This window comes from Monodelphis domestica, chromosome 8 (assembly GCF_027887165.1).
Source record: "Monodelphis domestica isolate mMonDom1 chromosome 8, mMonDom1.pri, whole genome shotgun sequence".
Taxonomy (NCBI): Eukaryota; Metazoa; Chordata; class Mammalia; order Didelphimorphia; family Didelphidae; genus Monodelphis; species Monodelphis domestica.
In genome coordinates this window covers 239,356,180-239,375,752 of record NC_077234.1, presented here as the reverse complement: position 1 = coordinate 239,375,752, position 19,573 = coordinate 239,356,180, and the positions used below count along the sequence as shown (strand labels likewise).

The 19,573-nt window shown below is 40.2% G+C and overlaps 1 protein-coding gene across 4 annotated transcripts in view; it reads right to left on the bottom strand.

Annotated features, from left to right (window-relative positions):
• Positions 1-480: 480 nt before the first annotated feature.
• The window catches only part of NHS (NHS actin remodeling regulator), a 440,898-nt gene continuing 421,805 nt past the window's right edge, over positions 481-19,573 (bottom strand). For 2 of the 4 annotated variants that reach the window (XM_007500834.3, XM_007500836.3), the window contains exons 4-9: positions 18,700-18,762; positions 16,639-16,831; positions 13,617-13,748; positions 9,581-12,550; positions 9,143-9,266; positions 481-4,560 (exon numbers count right to left, since the gene is read on the bottom strand). In XM_007500834.3, the coding sequence (XP_007500896.1) occupies positions 3,939-4,560; positions 9,143-9,266; positions 9,581-12,550; positions 13,617-13,748; positions 16,639-16,831; positions 18,700-18,762 (4,104 nt within the window). In that variant the 3' untranslated portion in view covers positions 481-3,938. The remainder of the gene's footprint in view (positions 4,561-9,142; positions 9,267-9,580; positions 12,551-13,616; positions 13,749-16,638; positions 16,832-18,699; positions 18,763-19,573) is intronic. The other 2 variants (XM_007500835.3, XM_056808656.1) reach the window with 1 other exon arrangement.

The window sequence follows — 19,573 nt, the reverse complement described above, 5'->3', positions numbered from 1 at the left end:
CAGAGATAAACACACTACTAGTCTGGAGGCTAATTCTTTTCTTGAGATAAAACTAGTAGGTAGCTGCACTCAGCAACTGGATTTGCGACTGAAAATTGCTGGCTCAGTAGTTATCTTTGGGCTTAATGGGTTTGTTTCACTATTCTCCTTAGACTAATGCATTTATTTCTGTCATATTGTGAAGAGTAAGGGTACTTGCAGGTAACTGATCTTGGTTTACAAGAAAGTACTATGCTGAGATTTTCCCTGGCTTTATTGGTAGGGAGAACAAAAACCTCCTTGTGCCATGGGAGTCTCTGGCACAAGGCATTTCAATTATTTTTAGCTGGCGCTCTCACCATAGCACTTCCCTAAACCACTATATTATTACCAAATGTATCTGGGTATAAATATATTTATGGAGCTTGTTGTTTGGAATGATCAACCAAAATGTGATAAGGTATAGCCTTTTGTTTAGGACAATGAAGAGAGGGGGGATCATCGAATTGCAGTCACGTTTATTTGCAGTTTCTATACACACTTTCTAGGTAATCAAACTTCTCTGACATTTTTTTGAGAGGGGTTCACAATGAAACTGTCACCGTTTTTACTAAAAATAAATACAAGACTTAAAGTGTTGCACAGCTCTAAAATATACAAAGGCTTGGATTGAATGTAAACTTTGAAAACATTTTACAAAAGAAACCATCTTTGCAACAATTTAAAAAGTTTATATTTACAAATGTTACAAAAATACAAAATGGATGCAAGTCCATAAACCATTGTCTTTTCTGCCAGCACGAACTGGTTCTAGTACCAAAATAGTTACACTGTAACCTTCTTAATTGTTTTAAATCTTTAAGTCATAACCTATTTCTCTAAGTCTGCCACCATTGCAGCAAATGCACTCAATCACTGACCTTTGGCAAAAGCAAACATGCAGGATGCTTTATATGCTAAAACTATTCCATGTCCTCGATTCAGTAAAAAACAGAAACAAACAAAAAAGCAAAATCAAAACTAAGAAAGAGGGAGAGGTTTGGTTGTTTTTTTTTTTTAACAGAATACAGAAACAGTTGCATAAACTTCAAAATCATTTTAATAACATCAGTGCAAACAACAGAACAAAAGTTTGGAATGATGTTTCTCCCATTACCTAATGCATGTACCCTGCTTCAAAATGGCAGTGATGTTTAAGTCAGTTCTCAAACTTTGTCTTGAGTGCTTTAAAGCCATGTAAAATGTTCCATATCACTAAGATTTCCTGGGTTTTTTTATTTCTCTCATTTATTTTTATACTGAATATTCTTTTCTATAATGGATTCACAATCCATATCTATTTGGGCTTTTAAATCTATGAAATATAAAATAGAGAAACTTTGTCATAGATCTTTAGATTAAACAAAATAAGTAAAACTATAATTATAAGTGTTCTGTGATCATTACATATAGAAGATATCTTATTGCCTCACAATTCAAGTCAATATATTTGTTTTAAAATATACGATACCGTTATCAATTAAATTCATATCAGTAATAAAAAAGGTGACATTTTATTAAAGCCAATTCTGATGTTTCCTATTCAGGGTATGTTTTAGAATTACTTTTAAAGCACACACAATGCATTTTTCTTCAGGCTAAAGAACCATGCTGTAAAAGAACTTCTATTAAAAATCTTATAAAAAATGTCCTAATGTGACTGGATATGATGGTCCAGTCACCCTGTCACATTTATCTGAAAACACTTTTTTAAATTTGTGCCAACTGTGTACTTTTCAGAATATCCCACTAATTCATTCCTATCCCCAATATGGTATCAGACCAGGCTGCTTTTCTTAATTAGTATATCTGTATGAGTGATAAGGGTCCACTTTCAAACCTCAACTCACTTCTCCTTTTAGTGTAAATTTGAACACTTTGCAGCTACTGTCCCATTGATATCTTTCACCAATTATTTTTTCTTTTTCAAGGATGTGTATATACACATGTGTACATACAACTGCATAATCGTTCTTCATACAAGGTTGGCAAGAAACTCTAAAACACACTTTGGTAATGGACAGTAGTAGATGAGATCAAGGTTCCTTCTTTCCAGAAAAAATAAAAAAAGGCACAACACAAGCCAACGTGCCTAGTCTCCTAACTTCTTCTAACAAATCTCTAGCCTTTTAGATGAACTTCCTTTTTGACAATCTTACTTTTCATCTTTGACACTCTCTTTCCTATGCATTGCATGAATTGAACCAAAGTAATAAAACCCCTTTCACACACCCTACTTCCCCAATCACCACTTACTTAAGCTTAAAGCCAGCTACTTATGTAAGATTTCTTTGTGCCCCTATTCTTTTTCTATCATTCTAATCTCATTCTGTGCTGTTACAGGCCATGTTCCTTCTCAACCAATCCTCTGCACTATACCTTCTCGCATTCCAAAGCAGATTCTAAGTAATAGTAACCACTTACATATCTGACAAATCATCTCAAACATTAGTTGCAGTTAATGTTAAAATCAGAGGTGTACATCCATTTGTGGATTTCAACTCCTACCTCTATTTCTTTCAGTTTTAAGACAAGAAAATTCAAGTAATTTCAAGTAATTCAGCTTGTTTCCCTGCCTTCATTTTTATCAGAAAATGTACTCTGACAGATTTCTATTCCCACCCACCACCCTCCCTTTACCCCACCAAGCAGTAATAGTAAAACCAGACAAAGTCGTATGTTGCATTGTGAACCAGAGCTTTCCCCCATTCCCAGTTTAACAATGAATATAAATAATGCATATACATACCTATATCCCAGCTACATTTTTCACAGTGTCATTTCTGTTAATATTTAGGTAGCATGAATGTCATCAGCACAAAGAGAAAGCTTCACTGAAAACTCATTGCAGATACTTACTGATAAATCAACAGCTCCATTGCATGCTTATATTTTTAAAAAAATATATTGTTAGTTTAAGAACTTGGAACTAATTTTCTAAAATGTTTAAATATTCTAGTCATTAGATTCGGATTCTTTGTACTTCAGTAGCCTAATATAAAACATAACACAAAAATGGATTTCTATTCCCCCTGCTCATTTTTATTAAAGCAATTCATTGAAAAACAAATGGCTAAAGGACACTGTCAAATGCTTTTGTTTAGGGCTTTGCATTGAGAATGATGACTTCGGTTCTTTGTTGAAAAAACTTAAAAGCATGCTTGCCATTCTTCCCAGTTACCCACATGGTAAATCACAGCTATGCTTTGCTATGAGCTGGTTGGTGCTGAAGTTTACAAGAAAGATGGTGAGTTTCCATTGGTAAGGTTGAAGTGAACGGTTCAGCAAGTAACCTTGACATTTTCCTATTTTCCAGACGGTCACAATTCAAATGTGAGGCTTGATTCTCATTCTGAAAGCCCTACTGGCGGACACTTCCACATGATGTTTGATAGGGAAATGGTATTCACAGAATACAGTTAGGCCATTTTATTCCTTTCGGCTTCACTGAACAGTATGCAGTCAATCATTTGCCACCTGTCCACTCTTCTCTAATAGTTCTATTTACATCTTTTATCAAAAATATGGTATTTACATGTGTTTAGTTCATTTCTTTAAACTGTGTTTCAGTTCATTTTAAAGTAGAAAAATACCAGTCCTGGAGAGTCATTTCACCTCTCTCCAGGGAAGCACAACAGTGAGGAAGGGCGGCCAAGAGAGTTTCCCCGCACTTTGTATGGAAATTGGATTTTTAAAAATGACGCTGAAAGAAGAAGGGGATTTGGACGAAGCCAATGAAGCTAAAGATGGGCGCGTGGAAGACAGTGGATGTTCCTACGAGAAAACGCAACACTAAGCCAAGAATGACAGAGCTTAAGCACTGTGACTTCCCCACATGGCAGCCGAGTTCTCCTCGCCTCTCCTTGGGCCAGCCCAGAGCTCTCACTGCTTAGGAGGCTTTCTTAGCTCACAGTGAGGCCCTATGTGGAACTCTGGGAGGACCTGTCGTCATGAGGGCTGCCGTCGGAGTTCTCAGTCTCTCCTTCGGAGATGGCTTGCATGGGGGTATTGTATAACCTGCAGCGGACACTGTACCGGCTGCTGCTGGCCGCAGGGGGCGCCCGGGAACGTCCAACCCGAGACGAAGCCGACATGGGAAAATTCTTGGCGGAAAACCCTTCCGCGTTAACTCTTGGGGAGCACGGCGAGAGCGGGGACAAGGCTTCTGCCCCCGACGACGCCTGCGGAGGCTCCTCCATGCTGGGAGGGGAATCCAGGGGGAGCTCCCCGGGGGATTTGGGCAAGATGGGGCTCTTCAGGATTTCTGTGGCAGACATTCGGTAGCTGGAATCAGACCGACTGCCTTTTTTAAGAAGCAGCAGCTTAAACTCCTCGTTAGATGTGTTGGACTTCTTGGCATTTCGATAGATCAGCCCGGGAGATCTCTGGCTGTTCGCTGGAGTGGCCACATTGCCGCTGGGTGACAGGGTGTTGCTGGGGGCCGCAGCGCTGCTGTTGCTGCTGCCGCCAGGAAAAGCTCTTGCTTTATTTCGTACAGAGATGTCCCCGGAATCTTTCCTGCCCAGCACTTTCCTCTTTGATCTGGAAGAACAACAGAAGCATCTCCATTAAATTGAGAGTCAAGGCCCGGCCAATGACAGCCAGCAGGCACGGCTTAAGGAAGGCCCGCTTCAAGATGGAGACAAATAAAAATGCTCAATGACGCCTCCGAAGTCAGAGGGTGGGCGTGGCCATATTCCTGGGCATGGAGACCTGGCGGAAATTCTGGGCAACCAGACCTCCCATTCCCAATGGGGACATGATCGGGGGCTACTAAAGACAGCCTGTCCAGAGGGCTGCTGCAGAGGTACAAAAGCTATTTTCCCTTTGATGTTCAACACTAGCCCCTACTAGAGAAAATGATAATGAATCAGTGCAAAAGTCATTAACTACCAAGACAAAGTATGAGGAGCTTCTCTTAATACTTCAATTGAAGCGTCTCCGGAATTCTTCCTTTGAATAAGCTCGCAGAGGTCAATCGCACAGAGAGATGGAAGGGCTGAGAGATCACCCGGTCCTCCAACCCCTCTGTGATGCAGATGAAAGGTGGAAGGGAGCCCAGGAGCTGAGCTGCGATTGAAGTCTAATTTCTAACTTTAAAGCCACGGCTCTTTTCACTGTCTCATATTTAGAGATGCTTTGAATGGTGTAAAGGATACCAATGCAGCAGGTTGTTATGAAAAATCCTTACCTTCTGTCTTAATAGAATTAATTCTAAGACAGAAGAGCAGCAAGGGCTAAGCCACTGGGGTTAAATGACTTGCTCAGGTTCACACAGCTAAAAAGGATGAGTCCAGAATTGAACCTAGGTCCTCCTGATTTCAAGCCTGGTGCTCAATCCACTGGGTTACCTAGCTGCCCTACAGCATGCTATTATTAACTTACCGAATCTTCTATTCCTTGACATCTCATTTGTAAGGTTAGAGTTTAGAATTAATTTGGACATAGCCCAGGGAATAAAAAAGTCCTGGTCCCCCTCCTTACAATGGAAAGAAAGCAATCTTGCTTAAATCTATCCGAGATGTGTTACTACTACAGTGTGTGATCCTTAGGTTTAGAACTGCATTTTAAAGATGGGAGAGAGGTGTGGGACTGGGAGGATGTATTATCTCAATGGTGAGACAGGGACATATAATAGAAAAATTAGATTTACAAACAAGAGATAGCTGAGTTTGAATCCTGCTTCTGACATTAGCTCTGTGAAGATGTCTAAGTTACTTAGCCTCTCTGTACCTTAATTTCCTCATCTTTAAAATGGAAACAATAATACTTGTACAATTTACTTAATAAGGCTGTTTAAGGATTAAATGAGATATCTATCTAGCACTGTGTACATTTTTGAGTGCTATAAATATGAAATTCTTATTATGAAATTACGTAAGACAAATATATATAAGATTTTATTATATGTAAATGCATACATATGATGTCATATTATGATTATGAGTTCAACCAACCTTGTCATCTATTACTCTTCTGCATCTTATCCAAATGGATTTTTGGGGTACATCATTAATTCATCAATTAGTGACCTCATCAACAATAATCTGAACTAATTTGGTTACTTGTTAGTGCAGATTAGGGAGGAAAATATTTCTCAAATGTGATTAAAAATACTCATATAGCATATTTTTTAAATGACAGCTTAAGATCGAACTAAAAAACCTGTTTATGATGATACTGGCACATTCACGGTTGATGCTGACTTTATTTAAGACATGGGCATGATTGATGCCTTCAACAATACTGTTACATTTCCCAAATATGTAAGAGATTGTAATATGTATTAATTGAAAGCTTAAAGTAAAATGCTTTGGAAAATATGAAATTGGATATTAGTTAAAAAGATCTAGATAATTTCATAGAGAGGACTATTTCTGTTTTGAACATACAACATCTTGAATATAGTGGCTCAGTACGGACTACACTTTGTCACCCAGCAAAAATTAAAAGAACAACTACTAGGTAAAAGGCATTATGCTAGGTATTGTGTAGATTTCCATTTTACAAGTGTCAGCTAGGTGAAATAACCCAGCTTCACAAGGGAAACTGTAAACCTTAAAATTTCTTAGACTTATAAATGTTGGAAATTTCACCATTGGGAAATTTCATACTTGAAAAATTTCCTATTGAGAGTGGGAACTCTATTGGAATGTGAACCCCATTGGCATGGGAGGTTCCTCCTCCTCCCTTCTTAATATTACTTTAGGACAGAAACCTTTTGCTGAACAATGGAAAGGGCTTTGACCTGTGCTTAAGCATAGAACAGGAATTTCTTTGAGTCATGATTGATTTTAGAATTGATACAATGGAGATACTTGGAATGACAGAACAAGGTCTTGGAAATTGCAATCTCACCCTACTCAGTCCTAACAGGATTTAGGAAGGGCTGCAGCATAGATCAAAATTTAATTATTTGAGAATATGACCTCCAACAGACATGTGCAAAGCCACAGACCTCTGGGCGGTCCTGGGTTAAGCTAGAGCCACCATTGGCACAGGGAAATTGATGGACAGTGATTGGTAGATGTGAGAACTGAGGGGAGGGAACTTGGATGGTTTCCTTAAAGATAGAGGGGTCTGAGGACGGTGGTTGGTTGGAGAGTTTTGGCTCTGAGTGGTTGGAGAGGTGCTCTGAGAAGCTTGCTCTGAAGGAAGCTGGAGGTGGAGGCCCCTGAGACTGTTTCTCCATTTTGGTCACGTGAGCAATAGGGACTGATCTCCTTTCTTTGCCCCAGCTATCTAAGGGCTTGGGCCTTTTGGCCCAGCCTAAACAGAAGGGGTATTTAAGCCCTATTCCTGTCTCTCCCCTTTCTCTCTCCCTCTCTCTCTCTATCTCTAATTCCTTTCTTCCTCCTGTCTGTAATTAAACTCTATAAAAGGTTGACGGCTGACTTGAGTTTTCATTTAGGAATTACATAGCTGAATTCCTTGGCGACCTTAAATTAATATATATCAGTCTTTTAAAGTGATTTCCTTGTCACAAAACCATCTCATTGGGAAGTTGTCGCACAGTGACTTTTGGTTGGCTCAATCTGTTTGCATGTTGCGCTAATACATGAACGTGGATTTGGTCCCTAAGTGGACTTTGACTGACCATGGATGCTGTCTGGTTGTCAGGTAAATGTATGTTAGTAGCCATAAAGAACAGGTGAGAGAGTGTGGAAGAATCAGCCACACTCCAAAATTCATTGCCATTACTGGAAATACCAAGAATCAGGAACTATAGAACTGAAAAATGAGGTTTAAGAACTAGTCCAACCATCTCATTGTATAGATAAGGGAACGAAGGCAAAAATTTCCTATGGTCATATAATTAACAATAGAGCCAAAAAGATCCATACTTCTAGTGTAGTGTTCTTCTCACTATGGCATATTGCTCTTCTGTCTGTATTGATAATAGGTCAGCCATTAACATTATTTTTCTTATTTTTATTTTTTTTAAATCCTCACCTTCCATCTTGGAATCAATACTGGGCAGTGGTTCCAAGGCAGAAGAGTGGTAAGGGCTAGGCAATGGGGGTTAAGTGACTTGCCCAGGGTCACACAGCTAGGAAGTGTCTGAGGTCAGATTTGAACCCAGGACCTCCCATCTGAAGGCCTGACTCCCAATCCACTGAGCTACTCAGCTGTCCCCCATTGACATTATTTTTTGTATATCATCAATAGCATTGTTATAGAAACATGCTCTTTAGGCAGAGAAAAGAGATTATCATATAGCCAAGCCTTTCCAGACAATCCTATGTCAAGAAAATGAAGTATGTTGTTAGTGAAACATTGTTAGATGGTATGTTCTGATTTTTATTTAAGAAAATACGTGGAGCAGCTAGGTGGCTCAGTGGATAGAGAGTCAAGCCTCGAGAAGGGTTTGAATCTGGCCTCAGACACTACCTAGCTGTGTGACCATGGGCAAGTTACTTGATGCTTATTGCCTTGCCCTTATTGCTCTTCTGCCTTGGATCCTATACACAGCATTAATTCTACAATGGAAAGAAAGGGCTTAAAACAAAAAAAAAGAAAAAATGATCAACATAGGTATACAATATCATAAGATCTATTTACAAGTACTCAGGTATCCAAGCACTCATTCCCCAATGCATGCTCCGTATTCAGATTTTTTGGTAGTTTAATTTTCCTTCCTCATTATTATTATCATTGCTTTAGATATTTTCAAAACTATGAATCATTTTAATCTCAGGAGAGAGATGAAATCCAAACTTTAAAACTAGCGGATGCTTCAGAGACTGATTTAGGACTTTCACTATAATTTCCTCTAGCCAATCTGAACTTATTTTCTGATAAATATAGTCAAAGGGGGCAAAAGCCAAAAGCTTTGGTAAGAAATTTTGTTTTAAAATCCTTTATAAAGGACTGATTTTATATAAAGATTTATATTGCTCAACTCAGTCATAGTCTTGGAATTGTCAAGCTTGAAGGAACCTTAGAGGACATCTAGCCTCACTCTTTAATTTTATAGAAGGGATTTATCAATTTGCAAAAAAAAAAAAAATCCTTGACTGTTCTACATCTCTTAACAGGCTCTCATATACTTTAATCTGCATCTAAGGCCATTTAGAGACATTAGATCTGTTTTGTGTTTGACAATTTATCAATACTGCCTCACCTGTGAATGACTGCAAAGAGGTCCTCAGTTGTTCGAGGTTTGTTTGGAGACACAAAAACATCGTCATCAGCCTGAGAGTCCTCACTAAATGGTGAAATGATGGAGTCATCACTTGGTGAAGATTCTTAAAAAAAAAAATAACAGAAAAACATTCTCATGAAGAAGACTCCTAACATCTTGGCAAAAGATGATTCATTATTTTATAAAAAGCAACAGAATTTACCTGACTGTCGTGTACATAATCCTGGATAATTTTCTGATCATACAATAACAAAGTTTGAAATCTTTTTCAAATAAGTGGAAATAAGTCAGTGAAGCAAATGTGCCAATAACGTGTAATATTATAGATATTTTTTTTAAAAATGGAGTCAGTAACCATTATATCTAGAGAACAAAGTAATTTCTTGCCACTGAGAACCAAGCTAGCCAACTACTCACCTTTTAGTGACACCTCCTCTGTACTTGCTCGGGTCTCCTCTGTCCTTCTGTCATCAGAGGCACTTTTGGTAGAAATACCTGATGCAAAATCACTTTCTTGCTCAGAATGCTTTTCACTGAGTGAATTTATAGTTGTTAGCTCTGATTCATAGCAACTATGCCCAGGCACTTTGTCATGGTGGTGGCTCATAACAAGGTGATGCTTAAGTTGGCTATCCATGTCTGTTGCTGCTCTGGTTAGTGAATCAGTCAGAGACAAGGACAAGGTTTTATCCCCAGTTTCAGCTTGTGCAAGATTGTCCCAGTCTACAGAAAATGTCTTCTGTACCTGCTCAGTATTGCCATCTTGCCCAGACCCTTGAGCTGCTGTTATTTTACCATTCGAACCCCTCTGAAGCCCATCTGCAGATACGTCACAGTTTTTTCCTAGTGCAGGTTCTGGAAAAGATTCCCTAACTATTGTCATTTGGTCCTTTGTGGCTTTAGTCTCTAGAAGATTGTTACTGGCTGCGGGTACAGTTTCTTGATCAGAATGATTCTTCACATTGGATATTGAATTTTTTTCTAAATGCATTTTATCAGGGCCTGTCTCTACTGGAGATGAGTCAACAAAGGACAAAATGATGTCTTCTGTGCAATATTGGCGTGGTATTGATTTCTTAGCTCCGTGTGGCCTTGTTTTGCTTGGAGACAAGGTGGCCACCATGATAGTAGATTCCTGTAAATAAGGTAGCTCTGAGTTATCGTCGTCCTTTTGTTTAATTTCATCAGACTTATTAACTGACCTAAGGTTAACAGATTTCAGGACTGTTGGTGTAATTGCAAGGGATGGTGGGGGAATAGTGTTGAGTGTTTCTCCTACCAAATTCTGCTTACAATGAGTAAATGCATGGATTGGATGTCTACTGTGATAGGGCTTGTTCAAGACATTATGAAGAGCACTTAGGTCAAGATGGGTAGGAGGTATAATTGGAAGTTCAAGATCTTTGCTTAAAGACATAGTTCCATCTTTTGGAGAGGGGTGTTGAAGGGAGGATTTCCTTTCCGGGACTTTTGGCTTTCTCTTACTACCTCCAGGAGACAATGGTCCAGAAAAGAAAGCTGTGGGGAAAGAAGAGGTTGGGGTTTCAGACTGGCTTGAGTAGCCACTCGAAGGCGATGCTAAGCCCGCCAACTTCTCTGGAGAAGCTAATTTAAACTCATTGTCGACAGAAGGGAGGGATGGAGTAGTGGCTCTAGATTCAGATTGGGATGTTTGCGATTCTGAACTCTCTGGTGATTTGATGCATTCAATGACAGTGGTACCTGTAGCAGTGCTCGAATTGGATAATGACCTATAAGGATCATTAGTTTTCAAGTCATTTAGAAGCCAGAGATCTGCATAATGAGTTGATTCAGCACCTTCATCTTTGAATGATGGAATGTCTCCAGTGTCCAAATGAGGCTCCTTTATTCCATGGTCACTCTGGTTCATCCAGGAATGTTCCTGTTTGCCGGTTAAAGCAATACTTTCCATTCGAGACGTGGTGTTAGAGAACTCAAGGGGCAATTTCATTTCCCTGGAACTGTGAGGCAGGTGCTGCCCACTGCTTATCTTTGGTTCTTTCTTTTCAGGAATGTCAGCACTTCCATCAGACTTCCTCAAAGATGAACTGCGTTTTGGTGGGGCTGGCTTTGCCTTTGGTTTCTTGAAAGAGATGCTTGGCCTTCCATGCCTCCTGTGGTCCAGGTAGTCCTGCCAAGTACAGTCTGAGAAGGTGGGAGGAACACCAGTGCCCTGGCCACTGTCAGGGCCTGTGGCTGCATAGTGGCACATGTAACTCTTATTACCTTTGAGACCACAGTCAAAGTGCATGGAGGTGTAATATCCCTCAGTATCCACTGAAAAATGAGAGCTAGTATCTGCTTTGTCAGATGGCGATTTTTCTAGAAAGCTATCGTAAGTGGCCATACTTGTGAAGCTTGGGCAGCCCAAGCTGTCTGCCTTGGGATGCTCCGGGCTAAAATCCTGGCGGCATGAGGCATCATGATGGTGATGCAGGTAGTTCCACTCGCTGTCACTGGTGTTACTGTTGTTGGGGTCATCGAGCAGGTCTGCAACCGTGGAAGTGAAGGAGCTTGCCCGATGGCCCCGCACTTTATCCAGATGGTCGTTATAGTTTTCTGTCACAAAGACACTCGAGTCTTCATTGGCGTTAGGGGCTATGTTCAATGACAACTCCGAGTCACAGTGTGAAGAGCCAGTCAGTGGAGGAGAAGCGGCAGGGGGTATGGTTTCTGAGGTTTGGGAGGGGCATGTGGAGCTGCTCCCACTCCAATTGCCACTGGATGACTGGTGATCATCCTTCTGATCCATGTGGCTGCTAAGGAGAACTCCAGCTGTGGAGATGGAGTGAATTGGGCTCCCAAAGGTGTCGGAATTGGATGAAATTTCGCAGCTCCCGGAATCAGCCATCCTGGACAACCTTGACCTCCCTCTTTCATTTGACTTGTGCTGGGGGCTGTGGAGGTGTTGAGAGCAGGTTAATCCCAAGGAGGGCTGGTGTTCCTGTGAACCTTGGCTGCTCATGGCATCGGTATTCTTGTTTGGTATCCTTTCCTGGTTGTCCATAAACGTCTCCTCTTCATAGGCTGAGGTTTTAGCACCAATGTTATGCTCAGCATCACTGCCTCTAGCACCCTCACGGGGAAGACTCCGTGATCGAATGCGGCTGCTCACCGCAGTAGTAAACATGGTGTTGCCGTTGTCTGCCAACACCGAAATGTTGCCAGCAGAATGAGAAAGTGAAGCTACAATGCTCTGTCCTCTCTGCGCTCTGATTCTCCTTCTGGATGGAGCAGCAATGAGAATCTCCTCAGTTTGGCATTCAGAATCCCTGGTGCCCGACCTCCTATTGATATTACTGGAGAAGTCTGGATTTGCATGCACAATCACATTCCGCTCCCTGGCCACTGGCGATTCATCAGAATCTAGGACACATGGAAAGCACAGTGAGATACTCCAGACATCTGCAGACCAGTGGCTTTTCTTTGAGTAGCCCCCACGATTTTATTATGGTATTAGAACTTTGGAGCCCCCTTCCTAAATGAAACTCCCCTCAGTTATTGAACAAATACCTGGAGACTGAGCCGAAATATGATGTTTTATTGTCCTCGGAAGAATAATTGAGCACCGAAAATTCTGGGAGAAATTCAAATTCCTCATAGAAAAAGGAAAATCTTACTCCCAGAAAAGGCCGAGTTTCAATTCTTTCTGAACTTTTCTTTTCCTATTCGTTCATTCTACCTTTGGTATGATAGCTAAATACTGTTGCTTCACATTTTTCAAAAAGCAGAATATCATTTAGTGAGTCTGTCATATGACCTAGCTTCATTTTATCCTATTAGTTGGTTCCAACTGCCCATTTGCTACTAATTAGCAAGTCAGAACCACAGGACTCAAGAGTGGATGAACACATAAAGAACCAAAATTCTATTTCAAAGTAGATGACCTCGTCATAGAAGAAACAACAGGGAGAGATACTCAATGACTTGAGATAAGGTGGAAAGTATCCTTATATATATATTTTTAACAAGGACATCAGTGTTAAGACTTAAATAGCTTACTTGATAGTTTAGTTTCTTGAAGAACATTGTCTTACTCATCTGACAATTCCCACCCAATTTATGGGGAAAAAAAACTTTACTGAACCTAGTTTACTTTTAGTGCCCATAGTCTGACTGTAACAAAAATAACAGCAACAAAACCCCCCAAACAGTGAATTGATTTAAAAGCTGAGGACTGAACGTGCCTATTTATTTCACTCGATAAAATCCCACCTCCACAGTGAAGCACAGGGCTTTACGAACAACAGAGTCCAGTGTCAGCGATACAAAAAAGAACAACAACAAAATAACCCAATCGTTGCAAAACTACAACTACAAAAGCGTTAGCATTTCCTGAATCCGAAGCTACTGGAAAGCAGACTTCCCCTTGAAATCTCAGCAACTGAAGGCAGTTAGAATGTTAACCATGAACATTTGTATTATACTACACCTATTTCTTGTTGCACTCTTCTGGGGATGCCAGAGATGGTTTTCCGCCTCCTCAATTTTCGTCTCCGCTGTAGTACAGATTGTGAATGAACAAGAGAGCAGCGTATACTGGCCTCTCTGTCAAAACCAACTCCTGCAAGCCACAAATAGGTCTCATTAGCCTTTAGAAATGGTAAACAAATTTTCATTTGGTTGCAACACAGTGATATTTATTGATTGGAGGTAAGTGAAGAGTTTGGATTAAGGCTGTGAGCAAATATAAGGGAGCCTTTATTCAACTCTTATTGAAATTGTGCTGCAGTAGTACATTAAGCTTTACTTCTAAAGGCAGCTCCCCTCAGCAGCCTACCCTGCCAAAAGTAACAGAACCTAAAAGGAAAATGGAACAAAAGTAAAGAAAACTAAACAGGGGGAGGGGTGGAAGGGAGAGAAGTGAATCCTTAAAAGCTCAGCACCTTTAATCACTGCTATTTATTGGTCTCTTTCTTTACTCTCTGCTGCTGCTGACACCTTTTCAGAGAATAGCACTAGCCAAGATGTTAACCTGGATCAGTTCAGCTAACATATCCTGACCCATTTTTTCACTAAAAGAGTCTTTGTGAAACAGTTTTCTTCTCCCTTTCCCTCACTCCCTGCATTGACACTGGGAGGAAAACTAGAAGTCTGGGGAATTTTGTGAGTAAATTCCCCCTGTTTTATTTCCATCTTTCTAAAGCGACAGATTTTTTTTTTTGTGGGGGGGGGAGTCTGGCTTTTGTATCTAATAAATATTAATAGTCATAAAAGGCAGAAAAACATGAACTCATAAAGAATCTGTCTACCATGTCAAATATAAAATTAAGTTCCAAAGTTGGGATGGTCCACTTATTAAAAACAAACAAGCAAAAGCCCATGACCACCCAAACTATAAGTAATGTGGATCTGTTTAGGTTCTGTCCAAATTAGCGAGGTGGAGGTGGAGAACAGAAATTCTGTCAGCGTTCACCAGGGGTTGTCCCAAATGGTTTTGACCACTGATAGCCATGGCATTATAGATTAGAATTTAAATCAGCTCATCTGTTGTACTCAAGGCTGGAAGTAAAGCACCATTATCTCACAAGAAAATATTGGATGCACTACTACGAACTGAAATTGTATCGGCATCATGGCCACTTAGAGTGTCTGCTTAGAGTTCAAATTGAAAATTGGTTGTTATACAGCAAATGGGAATCCGAGATTGAGAGCTGGGAAGGACATTGGATTAATGGAAGTATATTATTGTATCATTTTAAGGATGCCATTATTTTTTCAATGAGTACCTGAGGACCAGAGGATTCAAGTGACTTGTAGCCAGCAAATACTTGAGCCAGGTCTTCCTGAACCTAATTCAGTGCTCTGGCAAGTGGTTATACATGCATACATACATACATACATACATATATATATATATAAATACACACACACATATATATATACACACATATATATATAATGTTGCAAGCTGTTAATGATATTTTCCTTTCAAAAATTCAAAGAAAAATGATAACCTTTCTGGTTAGCCGCCATCCTCATTTTAAAATTGTAGAGAGCACAATTGTACATACATGTATTTTACATTATAGAAACATGTAGAACATTTAACAAATAAATTTCATGTAAAATTTTGTTTTTTGAAGCTTATTATGATATATATATATATATATATATATAACTTAAGCTTTAGACAACTGGCTCATAAAAAATCTGCATCATCCCTAGATTTGTTAAATCACAGAAAGAAGACTGATAGACTCATCGTGTCAAATTTGGAAATGAGGGCTTATCAGCAGTTTTACCTTAAAACAGAAAGAAAAAAAAAGGACCCATACTGTCATTAGCGGAAGCTAGTAATTCTCTTAATTGAGAAGTTCTTAAAGCTGTAAGTTAGTGTAAGAGGTCACTGTGATAATACTTTCTGACAGCCAAAGTTTCCTGGTCCACCCCATCAAGGATACTGAAAAGTAGATAAGTATTCTTGGAAGTCTTCATTTTCCTTAAGGCTATGCAGGAGGAATAGATGGGTCATCATGAGAATCAGCTCCTCAGTCATTCATTCATGAGAGCAAGAGAGAGAGAGAGAGTGAGAGAGAGAGCCAGAGAGCCAGAGAGAGGGCGAGAGAGACAGAAAGACAGAAAAACAGAGCCAGAGCCAGAGATCCAGAGCTTTGCATAATATTAATGGAAGTGATGGCTAGTGCAAGCCTGTTTGTCTCAGGGCATCATGCCATGCCCCCCTTAGTTACATGCCACAGCTTCTTGGGGTTCTTTATTATACTGTGAAACTGTAACTATTAATGAAGTTAAAAAGGAAAGGAAGTTATTTTCTGAGTTGGAAAGGTTCGAGTACTTTAAAAAGCTTTCCACTCAGATCACCATATTCAATTTGGGAATTTAAAACTGCCACTGAAGATCTCCCAACAGACTTTTCTTTGAGCCAACAAAGTAAAGAGAAATAAAATAGGGTTTTGGAAAAGAATTCAACCTTCACATATAATATAGAGAAACCTTCAGAGGAAACCCAATGCAGTACTCTATAAGGGGCTTCAAAACAAAGCAAATGCATGCCTACCTTTCTCTGGACAACAAGAAAACAGATTTTAGGGGGGGTCTACATCAGCACTACTTGCAAACTGGGGGTTGGCTCCTTTTAACTTTCTGGACTGCACATGATTATCATATGATTAACCACTGCAGCTTTCTCAATTATTTCAGTCAGCTTAGGGCCAAAGGGCTAGTTAGTGATGTTTTCCCCCTCTGAATGGGAACTGTTCATCATTTACATAACAAATGTAGCACACGCACATTGATACCGCATCATGTGGGAAAAAAGCATGTTGAGCATCTTTTGGCTTATAATGGTACAACTGCAGATCTAATTCTGTGACTACATCAGGGTTTTGGGTGGTTGGAAAGTAGCAGCAGCCCAAGTTCTGAACACATTCCGCACAAAACGCTCTGACCTGAATGCTCCTGTGTTAAGGGAAAGCCACATAAAAGAACTGTACCCGTGACATTGATGGGGATAATACAGGAAGAAATCACTTGAGCATCTTGTTTCATTTTTTCCTCTGGTGTTGGGAGAGGTAGTGCTTTGCTCCAGTTGGTTTGCTTATCCAGTGTTGAAGGGATATTATGTATTGGATTTTTCGGCCTCTGTCCTAACATGACATCTGTCTCCTCGTCCTCTGGGGGATGGGACTGCAAATAAATACATTTACAATTAGTCGGTCCAATTTAAAAACAACCAGACATGAACAAGTCTGTTCTTTCGTCAATATCAAGAAGCAGAAGAGAGCACAGAGATTAACTTTCAGGAAGAAGAGGAAGAAGAGTAATTAGGAGAAACGGCACAAAGATTTATAGTATTAGTTCAATAGTCAGTCAAAACAACATGAAAGGACAACAGAAATGTCCCAAATAGACATGCTTTTTAGAGTAAGATTTCAAGAAAGTATTAGAAGGTGGAAAAAAAGCAGCCCTGCGTAGGGAAGCTTCAAATGAAAAAAGCAAAATGACAACTCAATGAATTACACATTCTATGTTTTGAACTTGGGAGTTTGGGGAATTGATAATACGGCCATAAATTAGTATTCAAAGTCATTGGAGCGTCCAGATAGACCACAGCCCAAAGGAAGCGGATGTTAAATGCCTATAGAATAGGCATTTGGGCTCGTTTTCGAAGAAAACACTGTCAGACTGAACAGGCAGCACAACCCAAGGGGCCAGATTCAGCACTGGCTGCAGCACTTTGGCCCAATAGCCTCAAAAATTCATACATGTTGGGTCTGCACCCTTCACTCAGGGGCTGCAAAAACCAACAAAAACATCTTTTATCTATTGGAGAAGAAAATATAATGGGGGGGGGGGTGGCTCAGGGGGAGATTCCGATGTGTTTCTTTGTCAGATGGAAAAGCAGCAGAAAATGCTCTTCCATCTTTCACTATTTTCTGTGCGAGTAGCCATTGGAAATTCCACATTAGGCAACTTTTTGCCTAATCTCCATACTATGATTTGCCTTAGTGTTAGGGTTGCAAGGCAGGTTACTAAGAGGGTTCTCGTCTTTGGCTGGCTGTTTTCATCATTTTCTTTTTGAAAGGGCCGCGGACTAAACGAAGGTACGGCATTCATGATAGCCCATTTGAGAGCAGGTTTAAGTGATTTTTTTTTCGGTCAGGCTTATTCCTTGTACTTGGAAAGAAATCTCGTTTCCAGCTGCATTGCAGGTTTGCAGTTTGACAAATAAACATCTCCTAAATCCACTCAAAGCGTTAAAGATCACAATCTGAGGTCACTTCTGTAAATTAACTTTCAGCACCGCTTCCCTCGTCAGAGGTTTCTGCAAAGACCCCCTAACCGCCCATACTAGAGGCTAGCATTTCCCTGCTTTGAAGAATGCGAGATTTAGGGTACATTTGCAACCTTCTTTTTCTCTTCAGCTTTTGTGCAGATTCCCAGCCATGTGAATGGCTCAAATAAACTTCAAGCACAAAAGACCGTTTCCTAGGTTACTTCCAAAAAGAAAAAAGTGCGCTTGTATGTTAAAAAAACCAACCCCCCAGAGCCCACATTTAGTGGCGGCTCCTTCCTTGAATAACAATGGACTCCAGAAACAAAGGAAGAATCAGAATGGGGACCTGGCTCCCCTCGCTGCCAAAAGTCCTTTTTAGGAGCGGTGACAGGGACAACTGGCCCGGGAATCCTTTTGTTCAGATTTCATCTTGATTGGAGAAGTTAGACTCTTTCAGCTCTGGCGAGCTGGAACTTTATTTCCCCATAAGCTAACAATCTAAAGGCAGCATCAAATCGGAGCTTCTCGTGGGTCAGGCCCCCAGATCTACCGAGGAAGGAAAAAGCAAGGAATCCAGTCCCTTCCCTGAACTTTCTTTATCCAGAATAGGAAAAGCATCGGTTTTTTTTTTGTTTGCTTTTTTTTTTGGATTGATAAAACTGTTGCAAGACAAGCTTTTGCGAGAGAAAGTTAAAAGGAGAGAAGCGAGAGTTAAAGTGTCAGGCTGACAGGAAGGCAGAGAAAACAGGGCTCTGAAGGAATGCAGGGCGTCCAATACCTTTCTACTCCAAGGGGTCATGTGGCAACACTCGGTGGGGGAGGACGAGCGGGTGCTGTCAAGCTATAAAGGTGAAATTTAAGAAAAAAACAAACAAAAAGGAAAACATTTAACAGTTAGTAGCACAAAATAGCTCTGCTTAAACCAAGCATGTGACATTAATGAATGGGTCCCCTGCTATCAGGAAATGTTTTTTAGTGATTATTATCAATTCCGTGTCTTCCCCTTACAGCTGAGAAATTCTGGACACACTCAAGAAAAAGCTAATTTAGAATTTTGGAAAGACTGAATCACGTCTTTGATCCCTGGAAATGGCTTTATTCTGGAGACGGCGTGGTCAAAGATTTCTGCAGCCAGCTTGCCCAGAATGCATCTATTCTGTAGGCTCTGTTTAGGGATCAGTGTACTAACTGGGTGCTTCTTTTCATCTGAACTATCTGGACTGGTTCTTTAATACTATACTAGCTCAGCTTTGCATTTATTAGGGCACCCATACTATCCATTATAATAGGGAAAGGAAAACATCAAGAGGGTGAATGATTGGGTCAATGCTACTGGAGAAAACAGCTCATCATCTCAGATTCTTATAGCATAGCATTTAAAACTGGAAGAGACACATTGAAGTTCCTCATTTTCTAGATGAGGAAACTGAAGTAAACGGAGTGAAGTCACTTGCCAACGACACATCGGTAGTAAATAGAACTGGGATTTGAACCCAGGTCCACGGACTTCAAATCCAATGGCCCATCCCAAGGCATAAGTGCAAGTTAAACAAACAAACAAAAAATAACCCAACAATTACACTTATCAAGCCTCTTTAAAAGCAATAGCGCTGATCTATGGTATGCTATACCTGAGTGTTCTTGAACTTCTG